General features: G+C 33.8%; 1 protein-coding gene across 1 annotated transcript in view; it reads right to left on the reverse strand.

Moving 5' to 3' along the window:
• PSEN1 (presenilin 1) overlaps positions 1–12,427 on the reverse strand; it is a 76,192-nt gene that overhangs the window by 5,457 nt on the left and 58,308 nt on the right. The window contains exons 8-10 of the mRNA XM_051977652.1: positions 11,047–11,133; positions 9,743–9,919; positions 1,885–2,003 (exon numbers count right to left, since the gene is read on the reverse strand). Of these exons, the coding sequence (XP_051833612.1) occupies positions 1,885–2,003; positions 9,743–9,919; positions 11,047–11,133 (383 nt within the window). The remainder of the gene's footprint in view (positions 1–1,884; positions 2,004–9,742; positions 9,920–11,046; positions 11,134–12,427) is intronic.

The raw sequence follows: 12,427 nt of genomic DNA on the forward strand, positions 1-12,427 counted from the left end.
TATTACAAGGAGAAGTGATGCTAATGGGATAAATTAGAAACAAGGGTTATATTTAGAGAAAACGATCAAGCTTTCTGTGAAACTCAAAGTAATTTGTACAATTCATTCTCTTCCTTAGCTATTTAAAAGTTAAATACAAAATTTTTGGGGAAAGGGCATGCAGCATGAAATTTCCTCTGAAGGAAAGACCTGGAGAGAATTACACAAACTGATGCTGAGTGAAACGAGCAGGGCCAGGAGATCATTATATACTTCAACAACAATACTATATGATGATCAATTCTGATGAACCTGGCCATCCTCAGCAATGAGATGAACCAAATAAGTTCCAATGGAACTCAGCGAAAGAACTCTGGGAGATGACTAAGAACCATTACACTGAATTCCCAATCCCTATATTTTTGCCTGCCTGCATTTTGGATTTCTTTCACAGGCTAATTGTACAATATTTCAGAGTCCAATTCTTTTAGTACAGCAAAATAACGGTTTGGTCATGTATACTTATTGTGTATCTAATTTATACTTTAATATATTTAACATCTACTGGTCATCCTGCCATCTAAGGGAGGGGGTGGGGGGAAGGAGGGAAAAAATTGGAACAAAAGGTTTGGCAATTGTCAATGCTGTAAAATTATCCATACATATAACTTGTAAATAAAAAACTTAAAAAAAAAAAAAGAAGAAGAAATTTTCTCTGAAGAAAAAAACAAATTATAGTAGGTATTTTAAAGTAGATTTAATAATGGAGGGCAGCTAGGTAGCCCACTGGATAGAGCATGAGGCCCAGAGTCAGGAGGACCTGAGTTCAAATCCAGTCCTGGATATTTATTAGCTATATGACTGTAAGTAATTAAATTTCCTCATGTGTAAAATGAGCTGAAAAAAGAAATGGTAAAGCATTCCAGTATCTTTTCCAAGAAAACTCAAAATGAGTCAGAAAGAATTGGATATGGATGAAATGACTGAATAACAACAAAATTTAATAATATAAATTAATATTTATTATTATTTAATATTCTCATTGTTAAGGGACCTTGTCTAAGTGCAAAACCCAGGAAGCCTGTAAAGGGTTAAAGGGGACTGTACCATTAAGAGGCGGGGAGTCCTCTGAAAGCCCCCACAGTTGTGAATCATAACACCCCTGAAGGACATGCAAAGCAGCCTTTACAGAGGAAGATGTTGCTTGTGAATTAAGAATGAAATAAATGGAGGCAAGAGGGAAGAGGAGAGAGGTCAGAGAATATACCTTCCTCTCAGTCTCTTTGTATCCTTATCATCTTCTCACATGAAGGAATCTATTCTGCTGGTCAGAAGTAGATCCCCAGTGGCCACTAACAAGTGGCTCCTGTAATATCTCATCATGCTAACACATGCACAACAAAGATGGTATATTTCATAGAAAAATTAGCAAACAAAAATATCATATGAAATTAATTTGCTCAAAACATATAAGTAGAAAATTCAGTGCTTAGGGGGCAGCTAGATGGCACAGTGGATAGAGCACTAGTCCTGAAGTCAAAAGGTCCTGAGTTCAAATCTAGCCTCAGATAATTAACAATTAGTAGCTGTGTGACTCATGGCAAGTCACTTAACCCTAATTATTTCTCAAAAAAAAAAAAAAATCAGTGCTTACCTTTTTGTAAAGGTATCAAAAAATGACAGTCATGTAGATTTATAACCATTGTGTTCTAAAAGCTGGCCAAAAATTGTAGCACAAAGCTGTTAAAAATGACACCACTTGAACTATAATAAACTTAGAACACAGTTCCCTGAACATATTTGACTTCTGATTATCCTCTTTAAAATAGGTCTCTAGCATGGCTACTTCCCCACATGACTACTATGTTGCAGCCTTAGAGATATAATTTGTTAGGTTATACTTACAATTAATATGGCTACAAAACAGGCTATTGTTGTGTTCCAGTCTCCGCTAGCTGTTGCTGAGGCTTTGCCAACCAGAACACTGTAGAAAATGAAATCTCCTAGTCCAAGCTTCACTCCCCCTGAAAAGAAGGGATGAGGAACATGAAGAAAAATATTTGTCTAAAGGTCTCAATTACAGAAAATATAAAAACAATATATACTTTTAAAAATTTTATTATTTTAAACTTTAGGATTTCTGTTTAATTAGATAATCATGCTTTGTTGTCATTTAATCAAATCCATAATGCTTACTAAGCTGGAAAGGGTAAGGAGCAGGTATATGACACAAGAAAACTGAATCCTCTTTAAAAAATGTTACTGATGAATGACATAAGTAAAACTGAATCCTCTTAACAAAATGGTACTAGGAGACAAAAAAAAAGAAGGCTGTTATTTAGAATTTGGGTGAAATGTTATAGAAAACACAAACAGTATTAACTTCAGCTTTAGGAAATGCAATCTGACGCATTATGATTAATGACACTGCCAGAAGAAACCTGCCACATATTTGTATTATAATGTTTTAAATAGGAAACTGAAAGACTTGGACAAATCCAATTCAAGAAGCATTTATTAAGTGTCCATATGGTGCAAGGCATGACAGTGTTAGGACACAAGGAGAAAACAAAATGCTTCCTGCCTTCAAGGAGCTTATTTTTCTACCAGAGGGAAACAACGTGCATACAGATACCAAATATGCTCAAATAATTCTTTATAGGGAGAGAGGAGAAAAATCATTAAGCACTGGAGGATCAGGAAGGGCTTCCTGTAGGGAATGGCATTTGAAGTGAGCCATAAAGATTCCAAAAAAACAGAAGTGAGGAGGTAGACAGTCCAAGTGCATGGTAATCAGCAAAAAGGCATGAAGATGAAAGCAGAGATGTTATGCATGGTAAACAGCAAGCAAACCTATTTGGTTGGAACACAGATTGGGAGAAAATGTGTAATCAGGCTAGAAATTACATACATGCAGATTCTGTAAAGAACTCAAGTGTCAAAGAAAGGAATCTGTATGTCACCTCTGAAGGGAAAATGAAGCCAATGAAGCATTTTAAATAAGAGAGTGATACAGTCAGATTAGAAAGGGTCAGACTAGAAGCAAGGAGACTAATTTGGAAGCTAATACAACAGTGCAGTAATGAGAGCTTTAATGAGGGTTGTGGTCATGTGAGTAAAAAGAGGAGAGATATGACAGATGTTGTGGAATTAAATGTGACCAGACTTGGCAACCGATTCAAATGGTGGTAGGAAGAGAGGAGGAACAGGGAGATAAAATGAAGAGTTAAGTATAACACCAACCTTAAGAAGCTGGGTGACTTCTCAACAGTATTCTCAACAAAAACAGACAAGTTAGGTATAGGAGTGGCTTCAGGCAGAAAGATAATGAACTCTATTTAGGACATGCCAACTTTGAAATATCTATGGCATTATCCAAACAGAGATGTCCAACAGGCAGCTGGTAATAGAGGACTGGAGCCCAAGTGGTGATGACACAGCCGTGTATGCTTGGGAGCTAACTGCACAGAGAGGATTACTGAACCCTTGGGAGCTAAGGAGGAGATTACTGAAAGTATAAAAGAAATTCCAGGACAGATGCCAAGGACGCACTGGGCTTCCATTTGAGAATTTAGACTCTCAAAAGAAAAAAGAGAAAATCAAGAGTGGAAAATCTGACTACCCAGATGGTACTGAAGAAGCTAGAGCTGGAGGGGACTAGAGAAACTGTCTAGTTCAACCTCCTAATTTTTAAATATGAAAATTAAGCCCAGTGAGGTTAAAGATACTGAGGTAGCAGAAAAAGAGAGCTGGGATTTGGACTTAGGTTATCTGGCTCCACGCTACCACTGATTGCTTTGGCTTAAGAGAGAATGTATCTCAAAAGAATCAGGAATACCACATTTAGGGGAGAGGATTCTGGGAAGATGGTGGAGTAGGTCGGTACATTTCAAGCTCTCCAGATTTCCACCACCAATAGAATAAATTTGCACCTCAGGGAGACCACAGACTGGTGAAAGACTTGGGGTAAAATAGGGGTCTTTCTGCAACAATCCAAGAAGAAGGTAGAAGAAGGTTGGAAGAAAGACTGGAGGTGGGGATTAACCCAAGTAAAGTGCCAACACTTCCAGGTTTTGCAAGAGTCAATGTTGAAAAATTATCCATGCATATGGTTTTGTAAATAAAAGTTATAATAATTTTTTTTTAAAAAAAGAATAATATGTTTTAAACAAAAGGGAAGAATTAGAATCATTTCTTCAAAATAAATTAGAGGTAAGATGAGTATTCAACATGCAAACTGACCAAACAGAACAAATACATTTTTAAAAAGGAAGCAAAACAATAAGCCAATATACGATATATGTAGGAAGACAAAAAGATCCTATACATGGCTAAAGAAATCAAAGATATGTAACAGGAAAAATCAGGAAGAAAGTAGATATAAAAAATGACTTAGCACATCAAGGGGGAAAATCTTATTCTTTTTAATAAGTCAATCAATACTAGTTGGTAGAATTGGTTGGTAGAATAATACAGAGGAATTCCTTCTGGATAGAGAAAAAGATGAAACAAGAGAGCCCAAGAACTATACTTTCACTCTCAAATAAGAATAAGAATAAGAAAGATGACAGTGAGATGGGGGTGGGGACATTAGGGTAGAAGACAAAAGGAATCAGAGAAAGAAATAATAATAATATAATGCTGCCTAGAAGTGAATCATCTGATAGAACTGTGAAATGAGCCTACAGAAACAAGCAATGGGATAAGACTAAGGACTTACACTGACCTATATTGATGGGGTTTAGATATTTAAGGAGATCAGATTCTAAAAAATGAAGATGTATATAAAAGTACTAACTATATCATGGGTAAAGAAATAGTTGAAACAGAGGTGGCTTAAGTTTTAGAATGAAGGATGGTCACAGATTCAAAGAGAGAACAGCATACTACCAAATAGGATGAGCAATAAGGGAAGAGACTAAGAACAAGACTGGGATTACTGGATTAACGTTACAGAATATTTCCTAATGCATCCAAATGTCTTCATTAAGAATTAACATTCCTAATCTAATCCTAAAGAATGAATAGGTGAACACAAATCATAGACACAATCAATAACTTCATCCAAGAGAATGACAATAATGAGACAACATACTAAAATTTGTGGGATGTAGCCAAAACAATTATTAGGAGAAATTTTTTATCCCTAGATGCTTATTTGCATTAAATAGAGAAAGAGGAGATCAATGAATTGGGCTAGGGAAAAAAAAGCTAGAAAAACAACAAATTAAAAATTCTCAACACAATACCAAATTTGAAATTCTGAAAATAAAAGGAGACATTAATAAAAATGAATTAATTTGAATTAATTGAGAATTGAAAAATATTGAATTAATAAGTAAAACTAAGAATTGGTTTCATAAAAAAATAAATCTTTAGCTAATTTGGTTAAAAAAAGGAAAAAAGAAAATCAAATTGTTAATCTAAAAAATGAAAAGGGAGAACTTTCCACCACTGAAGAGGAAATTAGAACAATAATTAGAAGTTATTTTACCCAACTATATAGCAACAAATTTGATAATCTAAGTGAAATGGAGAAATATCTACAAAAACATAGATTGCCCAGGTTAATAGAAGATAAAATAAATTACTTAAATAGTCCCATTTTAGAAAAAGAAATAGAACAAGCTATTAATCAACTCCTTAAAAAAAATCTCCAGGGCCAGATGTATTTACATGTTAATTCTACCAAACACTGAAAGAACAATTAATTCCAGTACTATATAAACTATTTGAAAAATAGGGCAAGAAAGAGTCCTACCAAATTCCTTTTATGATACAGATATGGTGCTGATACCTAAACTAGGTAGTAAAAATAGAGAAAAAAAAATTATAGGCCAATTTCCCTAATGAATATTGATGCAAAAATCTTTAATAAAATATTAGCAAAGAGATTACAGAAAGTCATCCCCAGGATAATACACCCTGACCAAGTAAGATTTATACCAGAAATGCAGGGGCTGGTTCAATATTAGGAAAACTAACAGCATAACTGACAATACCAAACTAACAAAAATCATATGATTATCTCAATAGATGCAGGAAAAGGCATTTGATAAAATCCAACACTCATTCCTATTAAAAACACGATAGAGTATAGGAATAAATGGACTTTTCCTTAAAATGATCAGTACCATCTATTTAAAACCATGAACAAGCATCATATGTAATAGGGACAAACTAGAACCATTCCCAATAAGATCAGGGGTGAAACAAGATTGCCCACTATCACCATTACTATTCATTGTTGTATTACAAATGTTAGTTTTGACAATAAGTGAAAAAAAAGAGATTAAAGGTATTAGAATAGGTAATGAGGAAACCAAATTATCGCACTTTGCAGATGATATGATGGTATTCTTAGAGAACCCTAAAGAATCAACTAAAAAACTACCTGAAACAATTCACAACTTTAGCAAAGTTGCAGGATACAAAATAAGACCACATAAGTCATCACCATTTTTATATATTGTCAATGAAGTCCAGCAGCAAGAAATATACAGAAATGGATAGAAATATAGACAATTAAATAATTAGAGAATATTCACTGCTTATTACTAGGTCATACTAATGTAATTTTATAAAATGATAAATTACAGATTTAATAATATTATAAAATAATAAAATTGCCTACAGAATACACAACTGAACTAGACAATGCACTAACAAAATTCCTTTTGAAAAATAAAAGGTCTAGAATCTCAAGGCATATAACGAAAGGAGAGAAGACTAGGAAAGAAGGAAAGGAACGCAGTGCCAGCAGACCTTAAACTGTATTTACAAGGCAGTAGTCAACAAATCTATTGGATGCTAGTTTAAAAGCAAGAGTAGATGAGTGGAACAAACTAAATAAGAATCAAATGCAATAAAAAAAATACCCTACTGTTTTAAGAAATTCAAGAATATAAATTACTACTGGAAAGAATTCTTTTTCATAAAAACTCCAAAAAAAAAGAAAACCCAACAACTGGAAAACAATGAACAGAAATTAGAAATCAGATTTAATTCAACAGTTATATCATATGTTGTAATACATTCAAAATGACTAAGTGAGCTGAATAAATAAAATCATAAAAAATCAGACAAGAACAAGAGGAGGTAACAATGACAGGAGAAGAACTCTTGACCAAAGGACAAAGGAGATAAGACAAAATTAAATAGACAATTTCAATTTTGTAAAAAAAAAAAAAAAAAAAAAAAAAAAAAGTTTTTTTTATACAAACAGAAAATCAATGAAGATAGCAAAAGAAAAATTATGGAGTAAAAAAAATTGTATCATATTACTAATAAAAGTTTGATTTTCAAGACTTAATTTTTTTTAAATTATAGCTTTTTATTGACAAAACATATGCATGGGTAATTTTTCAACACTGACTCTTGCAAAACCTTTTATTCCAAATTTTCCTCTCCTTTCCCCTACCCTCTCCCTTAGATGGCAAATAGTCCCATACATGTTAAATATGTTAAAGTATATGTTAAATACAATATATGTATACATATTTATACAGTTATCTTGCGGCACAAGAAAAATCAGTTTAGAAAGAAGGTAAAAATAATCTAAGAAGAAAAACAAAACTACAAGCAAACAATAACCGAAAGAGTAGAAATACTCTTGTTGTGGTCCACACTCATTTCACAGTGTTCTTTTACTGGGTGTAGCTGATTTCCAAGATTTATAATGACATAAATCCTGACATCAAGAATCACTGGCCCAATAGATATATCAAATTATCCAAAAATTCCTAAAATTGCTACAAATTCATAATGTTACAAACTATAAATGATTATTTATAGTCATGCAAAGCAAAACGATTCCAAGGTTCCCCTTGTAAACTGGCAAAGATGACATACTATTCCCATTGTACTACTGGAAATAGTCAATGTTAAATTGGTTATAGGAAGACAAGAATGTTGATGGAGCTGTGAATTGGCACAAATGTTCCATATGGCAATGTGAAATCATGTGAGAAAACTGTTAATAATCTCTTTGACCTACTAACTCTACTATGGAATATATACCTTAAGGAAGCTAAAAACAGAAAATAAAGGTCTATTATAAACCAAAAAAAACCTTTTGTGGTAACAAAGAACTGAAAACAAGGTAGGTGCCCAAAGATTGGGGAATGGATGAAAGAACTATGACATATTAATATAATAACATGTTACTGTGTCATACATGAGGAAAATGAGGAATTCAGAGAATTATATGAATTAAATGATAGCAAATGTCACTAAAAGATGAATTCTGGGTAAATGAAAAACTAATGAGGTCCTGGGGAATGAAAAATAAAATATACTTCTCTCTTCATGGCAGAGAGACAATCTTTTAGGGCAGAATGCTACATATGTTTTAGATGTGGTCATTCTGGTACTGGATCAATTTTTTTCTTTATTATATGGGAGGGCTCAGTCTGATAGGTTGGGGGAAGACTTTATTTTCCTCTAGAAACGACTGAAATGTAAGAACAAAAAGCAGTAACAAAACGGATTTTTTTAAAAAGAAGAAATCTGGAATGACTAAAGAATTGGACAGAGAACGTAAAACTTCCTACCTCACTCCTAGCAAGGATACTTTTTACGTGTTTTATTTTATTATTTTTATATTATGTATTACATCTTAAATGATTTTTATATATTTTATATTTACTTATCTATATACATGTTCCTCCCTCCTTCTGAAGGGTAAAGGCTGTTTGTGTTCTGTAGCCCTGGTACCTAGCTGCATGTAGCGAGCACTTAATAATTACTACCTAGTCACCAAATAAGTACCACTAGAAATATCAAAGAGGAGATACAGTGTCTTGAATGCCATGCTTGCAAACTTTAACTTACAAAGTGATACTGATGTTATCCATGGCTATTTGCATTTCTGACATTTTAAATTCCTTTTCTTCTCCTTAAAACTAGCTGAATAACCTCTAAAGTCTAGTTTTTTAAATTGTGGTTTCTGGCTCCATATGGGGTCTCATAACTGAATGTGGGGGTCACAAAATTATGGTTATCAGTAACTGATTTGTATACTTATTTTTTGTTTCTGTGTACCTGGAGTTATGCAAAACTTTCTCAGAAAAAAAAAAGGGTTGTGAATTTGGGAAATACCAAACATTAATACAAATCAAAAAACTTCTAAAACATAAGATTTTCACTTATAGAAAAGAAATATATCAATGAACAAACTGTAAGGCACAACATCCAACAAAAAAGATAAAAAGCCAAACTTCCCTTTCTCTCTTCTAGCATTTGTTTAAAAATGCTAAATAACAATAGATTTATAAAAACTAACAACATGCATTTGAGAATGAAGGGCAGAATTTGGTTAATTTATCAAAACAGCAACATGAAATACATCAAGATATTATTATAAGCTGTTAATAATAATAATGATAATAATGATTATCATTATTATAGTCACTTGCTTAACAGTAAAACTATCATTTTTCAGAAACAGCCTATATCACTGGCCAAATGTCTTTAGCTTTACTTTTGAAAAATATGCCTAATATTTAACATGTATAGGACTGCTTGCCATCTGGGGGAGGGGGTGGAGGGAAGGAGGGGAAAAATCGGAACAGAAGTGAGTGCAAGGGATAATGTTGTAAAAATTACCTTGGCATAGGTTCTGTCAATAAAAAGTTATTTTAAAAAAAAATATGCTTAACATCTGAGCAGCTACTTCATTATTCCTTAAATTCAGTGATTCCTTTGGTGGTACTGATAGTGTCCCATTTGAATAGCTGCTCTAATTAAGGAAGCAGATACATACTTTCCTCAGGATCATCATGCATATGGGAAGGTCCTCCAGGAAGCTCCTGCACAGCAGCCCTGGATGCTGGAGTAGACTGGTGGTGCCCCAGATTACGATCCCTTTGAGCTTCCCACTCTTCATTGAAACCGCCATCATCACTGTCAGTGACATTGCTGGAATTCTGGTTTACTGGAGCTTTAGAAAAAATGGTAGCAAAAAATTATATCTTTAGTTTATGAGATATCTTCAGTTTGGTGAAAGCAACTACTTGTTAAGATTCATCAACTTTTGTTCTAAACTGGCATCTGTTGTATAAGAAGACTAGTTATTTTAAAAACGCAAACTGTAAATAAATAGGAATGTTTTCCTATTAACATTTTTCAATATACTTCTGGTTCAAGTTTCTTTCTATACAGATGAAGCTCACCTGACTGGAACCTAAATTAGAAATAAAACAAATCCATAAAACTGAAAGGTATTTTATCTTAAAAAGAAAATGCAAATATAGGATGGATTAGATTATTTTATTCTAGTATGTAGGGATCCTAGGCAGCTGAGTGGCATAATGGATAGAGTGCCAGAAATGGAGTCAGAAAAATTCATTTTTCTGAATTTAACCTAGCTATGTGATCCCGGGCAAGTTCTTTATCCCTGTTTGTCTTAGTTTTCTCCCCTGTAAAATGCAGAACTAAAGAATAAAATAGTAAACCACTCCAATATTTTTACCAAGAAAACTCCACATGGGGTCACAGAGAAGTGGATATTATTTCTATTATTATTTTTTGTTGTTGTTGTTGAGGCAATTGGGGTTAAGTGACTTGCCCAGGATCACACAGCTAGAAAGTGTTAAATGTCTAAGACCAGATTTGAACTCAGGTCCTCCTGACTTCAAAACTGGTGCACTATCCACTGCAGCACCTAGTTGTCCCATGGATATTGTTTTTTTCAAAAGACTGAAATGATGAAGGGATCTTAAGGTATAGGTAGAGAAATTATTATAAAATCCTATTAGTCACCTTAACTCCAAAGTTAACTTCTAAACAGGAGATCCAGTATATTATCTCCACCCTTCTAATTCTAGCCCAATGTCAGAATTCTCTTTTAGCAGTTTTGTTTAATAAGGAAGTCCGAGTTCTCCCGTCACCTGAACCATGACTTAGAATTTTGTAAGATTATCCCCAAAGCATTTTTCTTGAGGCCACATATTTCACTAGAATTTTTTCTAATAATGGCATATCATTCTACCATAAGATGACAATGTAAGTAGAAAATTAGAAAAGCTAGGGGAAAAAAATGAACATGAAGACTAAAGTTTCTCCTACTTTGTGCATTGTAGTTAGAATTTTTGGAAACTCTTCTTTGAGCTTCTGGGTCTCCTTCTGCCATGTTTACCAACCACACCATTGTTGCTGTTGGAAAAAAGATGAAAGTCAAGGTAAGTATTTCAAACAAATACTTGACAGACTTCAAGGCATCATTTTACTACTGAAATCATCTGTAAATTTCTTGAACAAAAGTCATCAAAGAAAGCTTACAATGAAAGAGACATGACTTTACTTATTCTCTGAAGTATTACCCCTTATTAACATAAGTTACAGCATTAAAGCTATTTTGTATGCTATATTCTACTCCCCAGTAGACAATTTTTTAAAAATAACTTTTTATTGACAGAACCCATGCCAGGGTAATTTTTTACAGCATTATCCCTTGCACTCACTTCTGTTCCGATTTTTCCCCTCCCTCCCTTCACCCCCTCCCCCAGATGGCAAGCAGTCCTTTACATTTTAAATAGATACAATATCCTAGATACAATATATGTGTGCAGAACTGAACAGTTCTCTTGTTATACAGGGAGAATTGGATTCAGAAGGTATAAATAACCCGGGAAGAAAAACAAAAATGCAAGCAGTTTATATTCATTTCCCAGTGTTCATTCTTTGGGTGTAACTGCTTCTGTCCATCCTTGATCAATTGAAACTGAATTAGCTCTCTTTATCAAAGAGATCCAACTTCCATCAGAATACTCCTCAAACAGTATCGTTGTTGAGGTATATAATGATCTCCTGGTTCTGCTCATTTCACTTAGTATCAGTTCATGTAAGTCTCGCCAGTCCTCTCTGTATTCATCCTGCTGGTCATTCCTTACAGAACAATAATATTCCATAACGTTCATATACTCAATTTACTCAACCATTTTCCAATTGATGGGCATCCATTCATTTCCCAGCTTCTAGCCACTACAAACAGGACTGCCACAAACATTTTGGCACATACAGGTCCCTTTCCCTTCTTTAGTATCCCTTTAGGGTATAAGCCCAGTAGAAACACTGCTGGATCAAAGGGTATGCACAGTTTGATAACTTTTTGAGCACAGATCCAAATTGCTCTCCAGAATGGCTGGATGTGTTCACAATTCCACCAACAATGTATCAATGTCCCTATTTTCCCACATCCCCTCCAACATTCCACATTATCTTTCCCTGTCATTCTAGCCATTCTGACAGGTGTGTTAGAGGTATCTTAGAGTTGTCTTAATTTGCATTTCTCTGATTAATAATGATTTGGAGCATATTTTCATATGTCTATAAATAGTTTCAATTTCTTTGTCTGAGAATTGTCTGTTCATATCCTTTGACCAGTTATCAATTGGAGAATGGCTTGATTTCTTATAAATTAGAGTCAATTCTCTACATATTTTGGAAA

This window comes from Antechinus flavipes, chromosome 2 (genome assembly GCF_016432865.1).
Source record: "Antechinus flavipes isolate AdamAnt ecotype Samford, QLD, Australia chromosome 2, AdamAnt_v2, whole genome shotgun sequence".
Classification (NCBI taxonomy): Eukaryota; Metazoa; Chordata; class Mammalia; order Dasyuromorphia; family Dasyuridae; genus Antechinus; species Antechinus flavipes.